At 32.6% G+C, this 19,779-nt stretch overlaps 3 protein-coding genes across 4 annotated transcripts; 1 reads left to right on the top strand and 2 right to left on the bottom strand.

Moving 5' to 3' along the window:
- Window positions 1–298: 298 nt before the first annotated feature.
- LOC133690183 (UDP-URONIC ACID TRANSPORTER 1) lies at window positions 299–3,333 on the bottom strand. The gene is made up of 4 exons (XM_062110402.1): window positions 2,580–3,333; window positions 1,756–1,859; window positions 1,195–1,423; window positions 299–623 (listed from the first exon to the last, which is right to left on the bottom strand). The coding sequence occupies exons 1-4, from the start codon at window positions 3,024–3,026 to the stop codon at window positions 477–479; spliced, it is 927 nt and encodes a 308-aa protein (XP_061966386.1). The 5' UTR covers window positions 3,027–3,333; the 3' UTR covers window positions 299–476.
- A 5,974-nt stretch (window positions 3,334–9,307) lies between these two features.
- On the top strand, window positions 9,308–15,633 carry LOC133689855 (uncharacterized). 2 transcript variants are annotated; one of them, XM_062109927.1, is made up of 8 exons: window positions 9,308–9,455; window positions 10,160–10,218; window positions 10,295–10,342; window positions 10,470–10,804; window positions 11,321–11,527; window positions 12,167–12,388; window positions 13,478–13,681; window positions 14,327–15,633. In XM_062109927.1, exons 2-8 carry the CDS (start codon window positions 10,182–10,184, stop codon window positions 15,371–15,373), a joined length of 2,100 nt encoding a protein of 699 aa, XP_061965911.1. In that variant the 5' UTR covers window positions 9,308–9,455; window positions 10,160–10,181; the 3' UTR covers window positions 15,374–15,633. The 2 variants fall into 2 exon arrangements, with proteins under 2 accessions (XP_061965911.1, XP_061965912.1); XM_062109928.1 differs by lacking the exon at window positions 11,321–11,527.
- A 158-nt stretch (window positions 15,634–15,791) lies between these two features.
- Window positions 15,792–19,133, bottom strand: LOC133689856 (uncharacterized). Its single transcript, XM_062109929.1, has 5 exons — window positions 18,974–19,133; window positions 17,573–17,615; window positions 17,390–17,481; window positions 17,219–17,318; window positions 15,792–16,118 (listed from the first exon to the last, which is right to left on the bottom strand). The coding sequence occupies exons 1-5, from the start codon at window positions 19,046–19,048 to the stop codon at window positions 16,063–16,065; spliced, it is 366 nt and encodes a 121-aa protein (XP_061965913.1). The 5' UTR covers window positions 19,049–19,133; the 3' UTR covers window positions 15,792–16,062.
- Window positions 19,134–19,779: the final 646 nt, after the last annotated feature.

Raw genomic sequence — 19,779 nt, 5'->3', positions numbered from 1 at the left:
TACTGACACAAAAAGGAGCGAAAAATAACAGGTTTGTTATATCCTTTTCTACCAGCTTTTAAGGGCGTGATTATTCAACAATAAGGAATAGAAGTCGTAAATAAAAGTAAAGAATAAAAGGATTTGTTATAAATAAAAACTCTAAAAAACAAGATCCCAAATATTTATTTTTTATTTTCTCATACCTTTACTTGCTAAAAAGTTATTTGATATTATATAAAAAAATTAAAAAACTTGAATAAAATTAACTAAAAAATATTTATTTTTCAAAAAAAAAAAAAAAAAACTCGTGCATCAATTTTCTTACCAAACAAATGAGGGCACAATCGAATATAATGGTGTTAATGCTTTGTAAGCATCATAAATACACACAATAATGCATCTCTCTCTATGAATAAAATAATTTTAGTAGCCCTTACAGCTTCACTAATCTCTACGTTAAGACAGAATAATACTCCGAAACCGTGGTGCATAGTTCATCTAAATCTTCTCTTTGCTTCTCCATAAGCAACCACCCCGAGAACAGTCATCGAATATCCGGCGATGCCCACAAATGTTACAGGATTCCTGAAGATAAAAATTGAGATAACAACAGCCACAGCACCCTTCGCATTGCCTAACACCTGATTGCAGCATTCCAAAGGAAAAGGCAAAAGGTTCAGAAGAGATGCAAACTGACCAAATTACAAATGACTCTGATTTCTTTTCTGTGGTTGATTTCTACAAACTTGACAACCAAAAATTGGTTTCCTAACACGAGCAAATGTTCTAAAATTATAACCAAGACAAGGGTCATACTGTTTCAACTATAGAAGGCAATAAGGATTTTAGTAGTACTACGAGAGAGTATGCCGAAGCCTGGGCAAAAAGACCAAGTGAAACTGCAGGAAGATGATTTTAACATGGAGAGACACAGCCATTTCAATTTCTCTGGTGTGTTAAATCATATAGATGTCAATAAATCTATGAAACAAATATGTTGATAAGAATTTGACAAAGTTTGCGTAATTCAAAATATTGAAGATGACAAGTAGAGCAGATGACAAATTTACCAGTGATTGGCAGAGACTACACATCGGTATCATTGCCGAAAAAAATTCACGATAAATTATTCCAGCAATGGGCAACATGCCATGAAATCCATGCCAATAATTGACAAAAAAGAACATACGAAAATGCCAAACAATTCCAAACCTGGAGTGTCAGCGGACTTGTATGTTTGGTAACCAAGAAGTTTGTCAAGTTAGCTGAGTAGGCCATTGTTGAATTAAGGAGAAGTAGCAGCCACATATACTTGTGTTTCCTTCCAAGTTCTAAAGTGACATCCAATACATTCGGCTCCATTACAAGTGCTGCAGGTAATAATACCAAAACAGCAATTGGGGACATGTACAAAAGCAAATTCATTGAGTTCAACTTTTCTCTGCAAGACAAAAGAGATGGACAAGTCAGGTTGCCATAAGTACGTGTGACTTAGCAACATTGACCCAAGTTGGAAAATAGAAGAAAAAGGTGCTTCAAGATCAACCAGCAACCAAACAATCAAAATATTTTGATAAATACTTCCCTCTCTGATCTATCTCTCCTTGACCAAATGATGAAGATTAAGAACAACATAGAGATATTAAAAATAAACTGATGATACTATAAGAGGAACAGCTTACCGTTTTGTTTTCATCCACCTTGAATTAAAAAGAAAAAAGAAAATAAAATAAAAGGCATTCCTTGAATATGACCAGACAAATGAAGCATTACCCTTCAGAAGAAAGCAGGATGCCCTGAAGAACAGACTTGAATGCCCTTGCAGCAGTCGCACTTATGCACATAATGAAGCCAAACAAGTGAAAGCCTGGCTCACCCTGTCATCAACAGAAGATTTTAAAGCTTAGAGCTTCACTGGAATTTGGAGCTAACAGAAGAAATCAACGTCACACTCAATCTAGCAAATAGAAATAACTCAAGAAATAAAGCCAAGAAAGGCAAAGAAGGCGAAGTCATAAAAAAGAAATTGAATCCTTGACGAACCATAGCAAGCAGGTGACCATTATAGTATTTTATACGGTAATAAGTAGGTTAGCTAGATACATAAAACCATCAGCAGCTGAATCTCCTATTGCTTCAGCAGAAACTGGATGGCTCTCACAGAGATTCACGTGAAAACCACCAATCAATGCAACCATTGTACGCTTCAGATTTGTGCCAATGAAAATCAGAATTCTTGCTGTTGCAAACTTACATAGTCCAGAAAGTAATTGCACTTCTAAGAAATGCACTTTGGCTTTATGACCCACCATTTTCTAGCCCAAGAAAAAAGGGAAAGAAAAAGATCTGCTTATCACATGTGACATCTAAGATCAGAACATATACTCAGCACAAAAACAAGCATGGATTATCACACACGAACACGAATAAACAAGATCCTAGATCTGCATTATCATTATCAATTGCCATTGCTTACAAGACAAATCAATCTCAAGACCCAAAATAAAAAGAAAAGAAAAAAGTTTCAGATCAACCTTGAAACCCAAAAAATGTCCATAATTCTAAAACCAATTGAAGATCCAAAGAATAGAACTTACTCCACTGGCAATAATCACACCAACAACAACAGGCACAAGAGCGCCATAAGTAACCCAAGCTTCCCTCTTGAAAGTCATCAAGTAAGCAAAAACAGCTGTAAAAAAAGGTGTAGTGGCCCCAACAGCCTGGTTAAACGACACAGGCAAGTACCTCAAAGAAATATTGCCACCAACAACAGACCCACAAAACACAACACTCAAAGTTGCAATCTTTAAAAACTGAGGTTTAGATTTAACAACTTGCAAAGGCACAATCTTGAAGAAAACAATAGATAAGTAACTAAGTATAGCGCAGGCTGACATGTGGCACATTGTGAGAAAGATTGGAAATCTAAAGCCATAGTTTGATAACAAGAGCTTGTTTAGAAGCAAAACACCAATGTTTGATGAGTACCAGAGGATTACAAGACTAGCTATGAAAAGGGCGTGTTTCTTAGATGATGACATTGTTGGGTTTTGCTTAGTTTTGTAAAGGCTGATCTGTGTATCTCATTTGAGCTTCATCAATGGCAGTTTTGGGTGTTCTGTCTTCTGTTTCCAGTGTGTTTCTTTTTTTTTGATTCGGTGAGGTGGGTTTTGTCCTTTTGTATTGTGAGATGGGATACGTGGGATAGTGAGAGTGTGTGCGTGGTGTGGAATTTTTCAGAATGGAAGGTGCAAAACATGGAGAATTTGGTGTCCCATAATTTTTAACATCGAACTATTCCATTGTAAGATCGAATCTAGAAAGAACATGGATGGAATATTGTAAGACATCCTCCCATCTTGTTGGCAAATTTGGCCGGAAATGATTTTAGTTTGTAGTGGTATAAATTATTCTATTGTTGAATACCGAGTCTTAACTATGAGTAGATTGGAAGACATCTCTGTATCTTCACATCTTCGGTGAAAATATTCTAAATTTGGTCTTATATTGATATGAAAGATTGAATACGTCTTTTGTTTATTTAACCACATTTATATTTATTTAAAAAAAAATTAAGGGAATAAAAATGCCCCTTTTTATATTAGGCATTAAGACTTTGAGTGAGAATTGTAATCGAGTTATTAAAAACGGTTGATGCTCCTTGGATTATAAAAGGTGTTACAGTAACCCTTTTTATAAAATAAGAATTGATTTGATAAATTGATCTAAATCTAAACTAGTTTTGATTAAAATAAAAATAAGAATGGTTTAACTTAACCCAATAAAAAATTATCTCTCAATCTATTAATTTTTTTAAATACTTTTTTATTAAATATCATTTTAATTTTTTTTATCGAGCTAGATTTACCCTCTCAACACCTTATGTCAAATTTTATAAATACGAGTGTAATAAAAAAAACATGGACAGAAAAGGAGACAAGGAGGTGTTGTCTTTGTTAGAGGTCGACATGGCATAAATTTAGTAAACTGACCCGAGTTAATTAAAATTTCTCTGTTGTATATATATAATTCACAATTATTAAACGTTTTTTATTTGACCCGTAACATAATATATGACAATAATCTAGTGACTTACTTAAGGAATTTATTTAAGCGAGTCGCATCTAATAAAATAATTAAATAATAAGTAACAATATTAGAAGTTTTGAATTTTATTTTTAGAGAAAGAGCTAATGACTATTTTATGGAGGCCAAAAAGAAGAAGAAAAGACACTCTTTTGTAAAGCTGTAGACATACTAGATTGCTGTCGGTAACTATATTTGAGTTGGATTAATTTTTTAAAAGTAAAAATATCTAGGTGATGTTAATATTTTTTTTATTAGAAATTCTTTTAAATAATATGACAATTAATTCAATCTAACTCAATTAACTTGGTAGATTTAAAAATAACCTAGATAATTGATAAAAATATAGTTTGACTCAAAATAAATATTCAAGATGTAATTTTTTTATAAACATTAATACCACTGTATATTTAATCGATTTGAATTACCTGACAATTTACATATCGGGTCATGGTCATGAGATAATGATAACCTCAAAGAAAAAAATTAAAACAAATTATGAAGCTCAATTTCCAATAAATCTAATGTTGAATGATAAAATTGAAAAAAAATCAATTAATAAAAAGAAAAAAAAATAACTTGGATCAACTTGAGTTAATCTGTCAAACCTACAACCCAAGTGATGAGACTAAGATATCCCAATAAAAAATATTGAAACAAATTATAAAATTTAATTTTCAATCAACCTAGTGTTGAAAGAAGATTCTATTAAAATAACACAAATCAACCCATCAGACCCATGATCTTAGTAATGAGACGTGGATAATCTTATAGAAAACAAACTAAAACAAATAAAAAAACTTAATTCACAATCAACCTAATGTTGGAAAATAAAATTAAAAAGGATAATCAATTAGGAAAAAGAAAAAAAACACTTGAGCCAACACAAATCACGAAGTCTTGTTCCCAATAAACTCATTGTTAAATGATGAATTTGAAGGGAAAAATCAAATGGAAAAAAAGAAGAGAAAACTTAAGTGAACTCGTCAAACCCACAGCTTGCGTCATAAAATTGAGATAGCCTTAATAAAAATAAATTTAAAAAGTATGAATATCAATTCCCAATAAATATAATATTTAAAGATGAAATTGAAATAAAAAAAATAACAACAAAGAAATGAGAATAAATTATTATTTTAATGAATGATATTTTACGAGGAGAAGTACAGTAATTAAAACCTCTTACTTTTTTAGTTTTTGATTAATAAAAATTGTTTAAATTATTTATTCTATGATAAATATATTTTCAAACTAATTTAAATATCAACTGAGATTAATTCCTCTTCAATATTCGATTAGATGGTCTAATTAATTTGCAGTTTTGATATTGTATTCTTTACCTTTAATTTTGAGGAAAGGTTATTATTCTAAGGTGGGGGTTGTACATTGCTTATGCTCCTGGGCTCTCTCTAAAAAATATGAAATAAAAAATATAATAAATTATTAAAATTGATGTAAAATTAATTTAACTACCATAATAAGATACAATACTACATAATATTATATTGAATCAATTACTATAGTAAATTATTAAAATTGATAAATAGCAAAAGAAACATGCGCGCTCTAAACCACTAATAAACAAACATATATTATATAGGTCTTGGCTCTTTTTAAATAAAAATATATTTATTATAGTATTATTTGAACGGACTTCCATGTATTTAAAAGGGTGTTAATTTCCTCAAATGTTGTATATTTTTGGCATGGAATAATCTACACTAATGCTTTGATCATTAATGAGAATAAATCATCCTCTATATATATATATATATGGGTTGGTGTTGGATGCAAACGTGTCACGCACGTACAGACAATGATAGAGTTCAAGACATCAGTAGTCACTGTGAAGCTTTATTAATGGAGCTAGCCAAGGAGAGTTGCCAACAAATTAAGTTGTATGGCCACAGACAAAATAGTGCAGAAGTAGCTCTAGATGAGAGAGCGTGGAAATCAATTTGTTAGGTTAACAATAACCCATGAAAATCTACTTGGGATAGAAGTAGTTTATACCAAATTATAAATAAATCTAACAATCATATTTTATCAAACAATCAATCAGATGGAGTTTCAAGATATAATTTATATTATTTTTTAATACACACCTTCAAGTGAAAGCCTTTCAGACTTAAAACTTACACAGATACACGTTACATTGTGCTTGACTTTTATTAAATAAATTGGGTGGTGAGATTCGAACTCGTGAAAACTTGGTAATTAAAGCTCTGATACCATATCAAAAAACTAATTAATTCAATCAAAAAATTTAAACAGTTAAATAAGGATAATTTATATTATTCTCTAACAATTATTTTATAATATAAAAAATCACTGAAATATTTCAATAGTGAAAGGAACGATGTTCCTTAAACCACAAAGACAGCATGGCAAATATTATATATTTCTTCGCTTATCAACTTCGGTTGATTCATCAGTAGCACTCTTAATGGGGTCGGGGAGACTATTAATGCTATCCCCAGGAGCAAAAGCACCATGAACGAGAAGTGCTTGTTAGACCTCTCCATTGCATGCTTTTTAGATAATTTGGTGATAAAAAATAATTTTAATGGGGAAGCATATACATTTACATGTATATATATGGCTCAGATGATAAAGGGGTGTAATGTCACGGTTATTTATGAGTTAATATTCAATTAATACCTCTTTTAAATGTCAGCTACAAACAATTGTTAATTTGAAGGAAACAATTAAGTGTGTGTGTGTGTGTGTGTGTGTTATAGTATTATTTAAACTGTCTTCAAATATTTAAAAGGATGTTTTTAATTTCCTCAATTGTTGTATTTGACAAAAGATAACTATTTTCTTTTTAACTATGAATAAAAAAAAAGAAATATTATTCTAACCACATAATTAATACTATATTGAAACATCTGATTTATTAAATTATTGATATCAATAAATAGCAAAAAGAACTAAAAGCCCTAAATCGTGAACTACAAAATAGGTTCCTCTCATTTTTCAAATAATAATCGTCATCTAATATATTAATTAATTATCTCATTTTTTTTACATTTTAGAATAAATTAATATTCTTCAAATAAAATTATTAAAATAGTATTTAAAAATTTGTCTGATAATGCCATGGTTTTCAAACAAAATGAGAGATTTTTTTATAGTAATATCAATAATTATTTTTTGATAATATAAAATGTTATTATAAAATAAATAAATGAATAAGATAATATAATTTTGCCTAAAAAATACATTTTTTTTTGTAAGAATTTAAATCATTAAGTTTTTTTGAATATCTTTGGACACACTTACTAGTTACTAATCTATTCTTTTATAATTTTAAAGTTCTTTATTGCTAACATTATTTTTTATGGTTACCAACAATAAATTAAAACTTCATGATTGAAAAAAAAGAAAGTATAAAACACGTTTTTTTTGTTTTTCCATAAATATAATTAGACGTGATGGGTATATTAAAGGTTAGAGGAAAGTAATTTAAGTTTAATAGCAACTGATATAAAATTAATTTAACCATTACAAGACATATTGAAATAATTAATTAGTTTTGAATAATGTATTTTAACTAGTCGAAGTACATATAAATTATCCCACATATTTAAATTAATAAAAAAAATAATAATTAATCAATATAGTAAGTCATTAAAATTGATAAATAGTGAAAGGAATGATGAGTCCTAACTTCTAACCAATAAATACAGTCAAACAGATACTGTATAAGTCATCGCTACTTTTCAAATAAAAATTATATTTAATCTAAAATCTTGATCCTTCAGCAACATATTTGATCAAAGTATTATGCTATTCTTTACCAGATTTCATGATTTCAAGACATACTTAGGCACCGTTTGGGAACTTTTTACTAAAATTTAATATGGTTTATACGTTTTGAATCGTTTTGATGTGCTGATGTCAAAAATAATTTTTAAAAAATAAAAAAACATCATTGGCATGCATTTTGGCACGAAAAGTTATTTGAAAAGCACCCACAACCACATTGCCAAACACGCTCTTACCTGCTTTTCATATATATATATATATATATATATATATATATATATATATATATATATATATAATTAGCACAATGCAATTACAATCGAAAATAAATTATTGGGTTCGTCTCCGGTGTGCAACTGTAAGCACTGGAGAAAGATATCAACAAAGAAAGTAGGCCCCGCGCACACCTCTGATCTTAATGGATTTTTAAAAGAACTAATGTAGTTTCTTAAAAGTTTTGGAAAATAATCCACGTTATTTTTTTTAAATAGTATAGTTTAAAATTTTTAATAAATTACAATTATATTTGGTAATATTTTAATGTGTAATTAAAATTACCTAGTCAAAATTTGTATAACGATACTAAATTGTAGAAGATAGAGCTCTCGAATGTTTTTAGTAAATCATTATTATTCCATCATTGGATTTTAAATTTCATTTGTGAATTATTAAATCTTTTTAAAATTTTAAATTAATTTTTTTAAGCATATTAATCAAATCAAGATATAATTTTAAAACAGTAACAGTTATTGAACCGCGATTATATTTTATGCTATTTTCCAAATACTTGTATAACTTGTCTTACTTTCCAAAAAACTTTTATCTCACTACGGTAGAATTCTAAAACACCCTATCTCAATACAATCAGCTTCTGTGGGGTCCATCAAAGTGGCGGTTACAAGGTAATAAAAACTCCTTTTCATTTATCGTGGGCCCTATCTGATCAGTTAACGATACTCCCAACCATCCGTTTCATCATTTTTGAAATCTCGAGAAATGGACGGCCAGAGAAGTCTGCCATTTGGAGTGTAGTGGAGTCAAAAGCAGTCCGAATGGAAAAGGACCTCAGCTCATTCTAGGTCCCACCATTATGGACAAGATTGCATTTTCGTCCCTGTTTTATGCTGTATTCATCAAATTGATCCTCTTACTATAAGAATATGAATTGAATTTCAATTCTGGTAATGCAAATCGTTTTTAACTAGGTCAGTCCAATTATTAGTATTTTATATTTTATTTTATTTTATAACTAATTTGACAGAAGGATGCATATTGTAACAAAATCAAAGTTACAGGACTTTAATTTCACATTCTTAGTGGTCCCCACGGGTAAAAAAATCAACGTACACAAATTCGCCATCACTTTCCCGACAGTGCAAGTACGCATATTTCCCATTCTACCCTTTAAAGATATTATATTTGCCATTTTCACCTTTTTGTCTCTCTTTAGTCTTTCTCTTGTCCCTTTCATACACGCTTTCCGTTTGCTCTCTTTCTTACTCACTGATCACTCACTCATCTCGAGATCTTGAAGACCCTAAAGGAATATTAATAATCTGTCAGTGATGATCATTCTCGATTAACTCGTCTAACAGCAACATTACATTCTACAGGTTTTTTTTTTAATTTTATTTCATTTCCTCAGTCATTTTATTTCTCCTGTTTGGTTTCCAAGAAAATAAAAAGACATGCACTCTCCACTTACTCGCGTTTTCTTGCATGTTTTCCAAATGGGTTTTTATTTAAAAGTGCAATGCTGGAGTTTTTTTGTTAACTCATTTTGTGTTTTTTTTAATTAACTATTTTTAGTTTTGATTGTATTTTTGGTCATTTATTAGAGTTCAGAGCATTTAAGAAGTGTCCTAGTGGATCATTAAATTTATAGGAGACCCTAGTTTGTGCAGTTAATTATTAATGGCGTCTAGTATAAGCTGTTTTCAAGTTTTTGTTTTGTTTTATATTTTTCTCTTTCCTTCTTGAACTTTCTCTGGTTTATGATTTTGGTTAGTGTTTGCTAATATTTTTTTTCTCTAACTTTTTGGGCTTTAATTTTGTGCTATAGCAAGATTATTTGTTGTTAAATGATTGGAGTGTGGATTTTGCTTAATTTTTTGGTTATCTTTTTGTTGATCTTTCCTTTTTGGGTCCCGGATTGTTAATTACTTTATGATGCAGCTGATTTTTTTTTGTTAATTAGTATTTAGTCAATTTAGAATCTTGAGTTAATATATAAATAATGGGTTTTTCTTGAAAAATGCACTTGTTACTTTCTCGGTGAATTTTTTAAATAGTGGTGATTTATTTATGTGAATTTCAGGGAAACCCCACATTGGAACTTCATGGATTGGGATCTTTGGGGTCCACCAAATGATATAGGTAACATAGTTATGTACAAGCAATGTTCCATCTTGGATTCTAATGTTGATTTTTTTTTAATGGTTTTCCTCTTCAGTGGCAGAAGAAAGCGGTTTTGATAATCCCCAGCGTGACTTTTACTTTGGTAATGGGTTTTGTACAATTACATGCACACTTTTTCCCTAAATGCTAACTCCTTTCGACATTTTGATTGGTTGTGTGATATATGTGCATGCAATACTTCTTAGTTGATTTGTTTAAAATTTTTGTAGATGTGATAGATGAAGAAGCTTTGAATGAGAAATACCGTGTGTGGGTGCTGAGGATTTTGATAAAGAAGGCAGATACAGAGATTCTTGAACTGGAACAAGATTTGTTATCCTCGCAGACTGAACTAGCTTGGGTTGAAAATGAAGACTGGCCTGATGTATGTTGTAATGCTTTGAGAGAGAAGATTGATTTCCTGGATATCTCAATAAAATATTTGAGGAATAAAGACAAGAATGATATTGAGGTTCGTTTACTAATGTATACACAACCTGTTGAAACATTGGACGAAATTTTGAAGGCCCTTTTCAGAAATTACATCCGCAAAAGAGATAAGCAGGTCTGACTCTTGAAAATTTCTCAGCAATTATTTTGCCAATTTTCTCTTGAACTTGCAAATCATGATATAGGGGAATGCTTTACAACCTCGAATTAGCCTAAACACACAATTCATATGTTGCCTTTGCATCTTATATGAATATGTCCCATGAGTTTATTCTTCACAACCCGGCAATTTCTACTTCAAATTACCATCATTTGATAAGGTAACATGTCCGTGCTGTATTGACGTGCTTGAGCTAATTTTGGAGACTTTCACTGGTTTTGGTTTGTTGCGTGGATGGATTGCTGGTTCTTCATTGCTTGGACTTCTCAAGTTTAAATGACAAGCAATAATTTTTTTCCATCCTCTGGTCACTTGGGAAGTAGGATATTTTAGTACTTTGTCAAATCAGATTCCTTAGTATGAAGTCTGCGTGTGCATCAATTTAGAGAGGTTCATGTCTGTGATTTTTATAAACTCAACCTCGAATGGTTGTATATGATAGTTTGTATTCTTCTATGTTCAAATGAACAGCTTAAGGATGCCATTGTCTTGGGTTCAAGCTCAGATGCTCCACGACACACAACCAATGGTTTGGAAAAGGAGAAAAGGTTGAGCAACTGCAATTTGGAAACAATTACAAGTGAGAAAACCAAGGACTGTAATTCTACTCCAACAGAATATGGTGCAGTTTTAAGTCCATCTTTGAATCTTCAAGAGAAGAAAACTGGCAATTCAAAGGTCATTAAGTTCCAGAAGCTCTAAACCCACGTGCTTTAATTATGTACATGATTGTTCTGCAAATTCAGAGGGAAAGATGTGAAAACTCATGGTTTTTGGTTCAAATCAAGGTCTTTTGTTCAAAGAAGGGGGGTATAAAATGTTTTCCATGATGCACTGCAACCATTGAGTTGTCTTCAACTCCAATTAGTTGCTGTAACTTGTCTGCTCATGCATTTGCTTTGTTATTATTGTTATCTAGTAGCATCCCTCTCTATTGCGGCAATTTTGCTTCTAGACAATTTAAAATTGTCTTGCTCCTGAACTTCAACCCCTCCTCCTCTCTCACACACACACTTTCCCTTGTGGCCACATGTACTAATGCATGTTTCTACAAATCCTAACATGAGTATTTGTTGTTGCTGCATCTTGGAAAATATTTTGTTCTGTAGTAACTAGAGTTTGAAAGAAAATAAAACTGCAAAAGTTCAGTCAACCATAACACTGTTCCTTTCCAATATCAAACGATTCATTAGTAACAAACTGCTGTTTCCTTTTTCTCCACTTACTGAACAGATAATTTGCATGGATGCATCATTTTTCTTCTAACAATGACCTGATTTGCTGTCTCTTCCTGTTTTCTGTTTTCACAATGAACAGCGTACGAGTGCTGATATCAAAGACTTCTCCCCACAGTCTTCAGAAGTGGCACCTGATTTCTCTGATGAGAAGAAATCACTGAGCTTCTGTGGTCCAAAATATACTGGGAAAAGGGATGCCAGAGAGCGTGGGTTAGCTCCAAAAGATGAAAAACTGATCCAAAGTTCATCTTCAAAATCTGCATACAAGGGAAGACATGGTCTAAAATCAGTTAAAGTTGAGGTAGTTTTCTATGCTCTGTTCTTTTATATATTATGTGATTTGAGTGAATCTTGTTGAGGACAGATTAATCTATAACATTTTCACATAAGGAAATAATGAATATTTTAATAAGAGAAAGTCTATGGGATTAACTTCTCTAAATACAATGGTAGGATTTGTTATTCCTCAAATTCATAAACAGTAATTGTGATGAAATTTCAGCTTTTGCATGTATGTTTTGCAGATCAGAGGTGGAAACCTGATGATGAGCATGTTGTCATCTGAAGAAGAAACTTTTAGTTCAAATTTATTCTTTAGCTTTCTTTTTCCACTAGTGAGCAAGTGAAAAATGGTTGCTTAATTGGACAAAAGTAATAGAATGAGCTTGTTTCTCCATATCCAGGAGGGCTATTAACGACTTAAAAAATAACAGCATTGTAATCATGTTAGGAGTTTAGCCTCTATTAAACTACCCAAACTTTGGAGCACACATGATTCTCAGATAGCAGCTTGGTAGCCATGCAACACGCATTGTATATGAGAAGACAATATAGAGATGCTTTTTTTTTTTTTTGCTATTAAGCTCTTGTACAGAATATCCTTCATGCTAGAATATAGGAAGTAGATGTAACTTATTGAACTAATTCAAGAATGACTTTTTCAGTGTTTCAGTTTGGATTTCTAATAAGGATTTTTCTGTTTTCTTTGGAAACTTGTAGATTGTAACATCTCCAGCGGTGTAACCTAGAAACTTTTGTCTAAATGGAAAAGAACACATTTTGGAAATGACAATTGGAACCAGACATGGAGAGGAATTTATGTCTGCAAGAGATTATTTGTGGTCTGGTTTCATGATTTACTGTAAAGTGAAAAACAGAGATTAGTTATTTGCTGCTTCAAATCCCATGATCCTATCTTGTTCATTTCACTCATTATTCCTGCATGAACCTTAATACCAACATGCAGTTGCTTCTGTATATCTCCTCAGCCAAAACACCATTTGTGAACTTATCCCGATGCACACATGTTCATAGCTTATTATGTCTATTCCTGTTAAATATTTTATAAATGCTAATCCATGTGTAATCTTTTTTCTTTGATACTGAACAGCCTACAGAAAATAGTGTGAGTAATTCCACTATATACGCTTTGGAAAATGCAGTTGTCCTCTCCTACAAGGAAAAACCTGGTGATTCAGATTCAACTGCAACCAAAGAAGTTGAAGAACACAGTTCTATATCTACACCTGATGTTGTCATCTCAAGTTCTTTGAAGCCTATGGCGAAGAAAACAGATCTCGGAAAAATAGTCAAGGTACCAGTATGTTGCACATCCACTTAGTTTTGGACCATTATTTAGATTTTGTCGTAGACATAGACAGCACTTCCATGCCATGATTGGCTAAGAACTTGAGCAAACTGAGTTAATCTGTAGGTCAGGTGATTTACATGCGATGTGTTTTTTTTTTTTTTTTTTTTTTTTGGGGGGGGGGGGGTTCTGATGAGTCTTGATTATTCTCCTCCCCGGCTTCTTACAGGTGATTGTAACTTTTTTTTTCTTTCCTCTTGCAATGAACAGCCTGATAGTATCATTGATTTTGGCCCTAGTACTAATAGGAATGCAGTTAGTCACTCCAGTGAGATGAAAATTTTGGTAACGTCTTATCTGAGAGTAATTGGAAATGAGGAAGCCACAAAACTCCAATCTAGAGCTGTAGGCAAAAGTAAAACTTCGAGTTCATCTTTAAATTTGGAAGGCAGAAGAAATAATCCTAGAACAGATGAGGTACAAGGTTTTTCTTTCTCACAGTTTGCATCAATATGCTGCCATTACACAAAATCTATGGTTTGCACACATCCGAAGTAATGGATACTTTGCATATAGATGTTAGTGTCACATGTTGAGTTCCAATTCATCCCTGCCCCTTACTTTTGCTCATGCACAATTTCCTTTGTGCAGCCTGCGGGTGCTATTATAAAAAATGTTAGTGCAGAAGCTCTGAGACGTGCAGCTGGCCTCAATGCAAAGAAAAACAATTCTGATTGTGCACTAGGTACTTTTAAACAGGCTAATTGCAGTGACTCTGATATAGAGCAAAAATTTTGCGAGTTTGCTCCAAAAGCAGCACAAAAACGAAGTGTGAAAGAATTAAAGATTGCTGCAGCTCACGATATAGTTTCATTGAAGTCACCTCAGAAGACAAATGGCAAAAAGAAAACTCCTTTAATTGTGAAGTTGAGAGAAACTGATCTGACTGACACTGAAAATTGTGCCTTGACTTCACTTCTAGAGATGCAAGATCATGAAGGGAAAAATGCAGCCAAGCTGCAGCCTGATGAAGAAAAACCTATGCTAGTTGAAGTTCAGATGACTGAAACTTCTGCTGATGAGGAAAGGTCCAGCATGAACTTGTTATCGAATCCACAGAAAGAAAAGGGAAAGAGGAATATCAAGTCAAATCCACCAATTGTCCATGAAACTGTTTTCTCCAAACTGATACTTAATTCAAGCTCGTCTTCTATTTCAGAAAGCAATAAGAAACGAAAATCCAGAGTTGGCCCACAAAATTCCAGTTTAAATAAGTCTTTGAGTGGGAAGATCACAAAGAAAGCAGTTCGGGCTGACAAGGGTGAAACTAAAGAACATGGTGCAGCAACTGATAATACCCCAAATTCATTATTAGAGCCACAGAACAAGAAAAGGGTATGTGTAAATTTTCCTCACCTTTTGGGGACTGAAGATTCATCTGTTCAAATGGATTTATCTAGTTCGCTTGGGGACACAATTGATGGTGCAAGAAACGATGACCTTTCGGTTGAGAAGTCTTGCTCAATCTGTGATTCCAGTTATGAGGTTGTGGCATCAGGGATTGCTGATATAAGCAACTTGAGGGACTTGCGTTTACCTAAACTGAGGACTATTGCAGGCCGACTTAAACTAACCAAATATAGTAAGCTTCGGAAGGAGTTGCTAGTTGAATTGATATCCGAGCGTCTTGCGAATTGATGAGCATTTAAGTCGTACAGATCATTATCCTTCTTATCTTTGCTTCCTCGTCCATATTTTTGTAGGTTTCTAGTTTGACCGTGTTTTTATGGCTCCATTGGTATAAGCTACTGCATTATAGACCAAAGGTATACCTCAATATCCGTAACGACCCAACACATGTCCACTTGAGATATTGACTTGTATACATGAAAAAGGACAAGTGAGATTTTACAAATGGAATGGAGGGTCTCCCTCTTCTCAGGTCTAGTTTATGGTTTTATGAAGTGCTATTTGAGCTTTTATTTTTACATATTTGCAACCTGTATGGCCCTTTAAACTGTTTAGTTAAAGCATACTGAATTTTCTACGTGTTCTTAGCGAGGGTAGTGCTTACCCGTAGAACTTTTTACTTAGCAAAGCAATCAAGGGCCAGATATATCAAATACCAACAGACAACAAGCTTCTCTGTTTCTTTTGGAATGAGGAAAATTTGACAGTGCTATTTAACAAAAATCTGAAAGTTAATCACAAGAATAACTTGTAACGTGCATCCCCTATGCATGCAAAATCAGATAGATCAGTTTCAGTACAACCTAAAAGGTATCAATCTATAGTTTTGGATATCCACATAGACCTTGTCCGATTGTGGGATAGCACGAAGCTGCCATCCTATCCTGATATCCGATGGCAAAGCACGTTCTCTCAGTTCATAATCGTAAATTCTCCAATTTCGAGATAGCCTCTGCACTTGCTTCTGAACCACCTGGAGAAAACAAAATGATTTGATGGAGTAATGCCAAAATAAACATACATTAAGCGTGAGGGAATTACTTCTGGCACAGCCTGGTTATCTATCGACAGCTTTTTCTAGTTTTTGGACAGAAAATGTCGAATAATTTTTTAAACCTAAAACCTTGTACACATCAAGCTCGTTGCTCCATCAATCCTACCAGTGGCGGTTCATTCCACTTTATTATTCCTCCTCTTCTGCTTGCCAAGCTAGACAAACCTTTTGCTTTGCTTTTTTCCTTGATAAATAATTGTGAATGGTCTTAAGGATGTGGAACTCCCGGTATTATTTAGCAGTGTTGCTCATAGAGAATCTCCTCTTTTTCCCTGGATAATTTCTCCTTCAAGTAAAAGAAAACAGAGTTGTATAATGCATACATTCTCTGCACATCCAGAAAAAGGGCACCCTCTCCTACATTGAATTCATGATGAGCATTCGATACAATGATTTTCTTTTTATTCTTTAGGGTCTTCAAATAGATGGTGTTAATTTTGGGATATTGCATCTGGATACAAAGAAATCATAAGCTGCAAGATGAGAGTGCTGGCTGGTGGTACAGTTGGAGATGGTGCTTCCTTGAGTAATTTTCTAAATCCAGAAAAAATCAAGTCTTTTGGAAAGATGTTTCAAGGAGATTGACTTTTTTTTTTTGTTAACATGAAGACAGGTGGGGATGATCTTGTTGGCTGCCTGAGAGAAGATGTTAGAGAAGAAAGAGAATCTTGCTATCAATTTGGGAAAAATAAGAGAGGAATGCTATTTTTTTTCATTTAGATCATAAAAAAAATAGAAAGGCTGTGCCAATAGCCTCTCCCTATATGTAAACTAGCTTAAGCTAACACTGAACTACCACCTTACCAGCTCCATCCAGGAATAGAACAGCTTACTATTCATGGTAAAAAAGAGTCTAAGCACTCAGTTGTCAAAACTGGATTGGTCATAAATGAAGAGGGTTGTAACAATAGATGGCGTTAAAAGGCTGGTGCATAAATTAAATGAATATCAATACTTAAAATCCAGAAGGGTGTGATGAAACTGTAAATAAAGACAAAGGAGCCCTTCTGGAATTTTACCTTTTAGACTCTCCAACTTAGCATCACCCTCCCTGATTGCATGGACAAGATGAATAACACGATACTGGAGCTTTCCATTTTCCACAGCAAGCTTCTTAGCCTGAAAATCAAAGGTGTAGATAATGTAGCTCATTTCAGAAGAAAAACTAACAATATAAAAATGTGAGTTACCTTTTCTCGTTCCAAAGCTAGCTCTGCATTTGCACCTTCTAGCTTTGCCTGAAGTTCACTTATAGTTTTCAAATGTTCCTCGCTTCCAGCATCTAAGAGAGTTTCCTGGTTTTGTTAGTAAAACAGGAAATTTGGTTTTTAGCTAGCACACACTTTAAGTTAAGTGGTGTGCCTTAGGTTTACCTCTATTACTTGCAACGGAAGCTTCCAGTCTTGACAGCCGATCCTTTAATACACACAAATGCAAGTTAGAAGATGCAAATGGTAAAGGATAAATGCAAGTGTTTGTTATTAGTGATCATTTAGGAAAAGCTACAGGTTGATGATAACACATCATAATGTTAAATCATACAGAACTAGATGAAAAAAAATAAATGGCCTTGAACTCTTGTTCAAAAAAAGGAAAAAGAAGATGAACATAAATGAAACAAGAGATTAGAATGGTCAAACCAAAAAATAACCATATCACGCAGGGAACTGCATTTTCAGCACCTGGCCTGCATGCTAAACAGCTTTCATAAAGTTCCAAAGTTCATGTAGTCCATTATTTTCCAAATGGAAGGTGGGAGTGATGGAAGATAATCCTAAGCTGCCAACCCCTACCAGCTGAGAGGGGATAACCCTATATTTCATTTCTTGAACCATTTCTAAAACCTGGCTAACTGGGTACTCTGATTTTATTCCCTCTTAAGTAAAACCTTGAAGCTTGTCATCAAAGTGATATTTGGGTACAAAATCGCTCTTTCAATCAGAGGCAGCAAACTATATAACGGTAGAGAAATGTCTTACGATTAAAAAAATATGGGGTTCAGCATTAAGAATTGCCTTAATCTGTTCATAGTTTTATTTTAATCGGAATTAATGCGTTCATAGTTAACGCTGCCATATTTAATCAAATCTCAATTAGATAAATGTAAACAACATGCTTGTCTAACTGGGTCGATGAAAAGAAGAGCATTAACAAAACAAAATATGTTTTCGTTTGATCACATAAAGAAATCAAAAGTTTTTACATGTGGAGCATCAAAAAGGCCAGCAATTCACAGCACAAAACACAGGCCTGGAATCTTTGAGCTCAACACCTTCGTAAGCAAAATAACGTTGACTTCAATTTCCATTTTCAGGGCCAATAAAACACACACAGATTCAATATTTGGTTTCTCGTCTCCTATATTTCACAGCAATTAAACAGAAGAAGAAGAAAAAAAGAAACTGCATTTTTATGCAAACTATCACTCAAAAAAGGCAAATTCCTGTTGATAAATCCAGTCCAAACAAAACCCAAAATTTGAGACCCATCTTCCTCACCAACACCACCTGTCAAACCCAAAAAAAAAAAACCAAACTTTACATTTTTATGAACTAAAGAGCTCATCTTCTCCAATTCTTTTCAAACCCCGTGATTAAAAACAAAAGAAAAGACTATAACTTTATAAATCGACACCGACAGACACACATAACCCACATCAAGAAAGTCTCTGTAAACTCTACAACAACGCAAAATAGATGGTGGACACATGAAAAATCAAACATAAACTTAGAAAGACATGAACTTTGTTTTAGATGTGAATTGGAAAATCCAACCTCAGCTTCAGAAGCTCTTTGATAGAAGGGTTTGAGGACACCTTCAAGGTTGGTTTTTGTCTCAGAAGCTGCCATTTTCTTTGGACTTGTGTTTGTGCCCTAGGAGATTATATATGACTGACCAGCCGGGACGGCTTTAACGATCGATGACGTGTCTTGTTTCATACTTTCATTGGCAAACCGATAAACCGTTTTTTTTCAATGTTGGTGTCATGAGATTATTTTCTCAAGGAAAATCACTTGAGTCGTCTTAGTAAATTTTATAATTTTAAAACCTGATTGGATTGATTTGAGGTAAAGTCAAGTTACAAGTTGAAAGATCTTGACTCTAAAAACAAATATTTTTTATAAAAAAAATAAAAATAATATTACTTTTTTTAAAATAAAATTTTAACTAAATTTACATAAGTTAACTCTGATTTTTAATAAGGTCATTTGAGGTTTTTTTTTATATTAATTTTTATTTAATCTATAGATTAGCTAGTTCTTTGATCAACCCACCACCAGACTAATTCAAGTTTTAAAATAATAATAAATTTAAAATATTATAAGATTTTAAAAGTCATTTAATATTTTAAATAAATCTTAATTTTTTTAAAGAATTTATTATTAACACTTAATAATATTATTGAGAGGGAAGAAAAAATAAATTATGAATAGTTTATTATACATGAAATTAGTTGACTAAGAGTGTTGTATTTATATATGTTTGGTTAAAATTGTGGTTGAAATTGAGATCGAACAAAAAAATAGTTTAATATGTTTGGTTAAAAATGCTTTTCAAATTGAGGTTATAAAATAATTTT

The sequence above is a fragment of the Populus nigra genome, chromosome 3 (genome assembly GCF_951802175.1).
Source record: "Populus nigra chromosome 3, ddPopNigr1.1, whole genome shotgun sequence".
Classification (NCBI taxonomy): domain Eukaryota; kingdom Viridiplantae; phylum Streptophyta; class Magnoliopsida; order Malpighiales; family Salicaceae; genus Populus; species Populus nigra.
The sequence above is the reverse complement of the archived record's forward strand: the minus strand, read 5'-3'. Positions and strand labels throughout refer to the sequence as shown.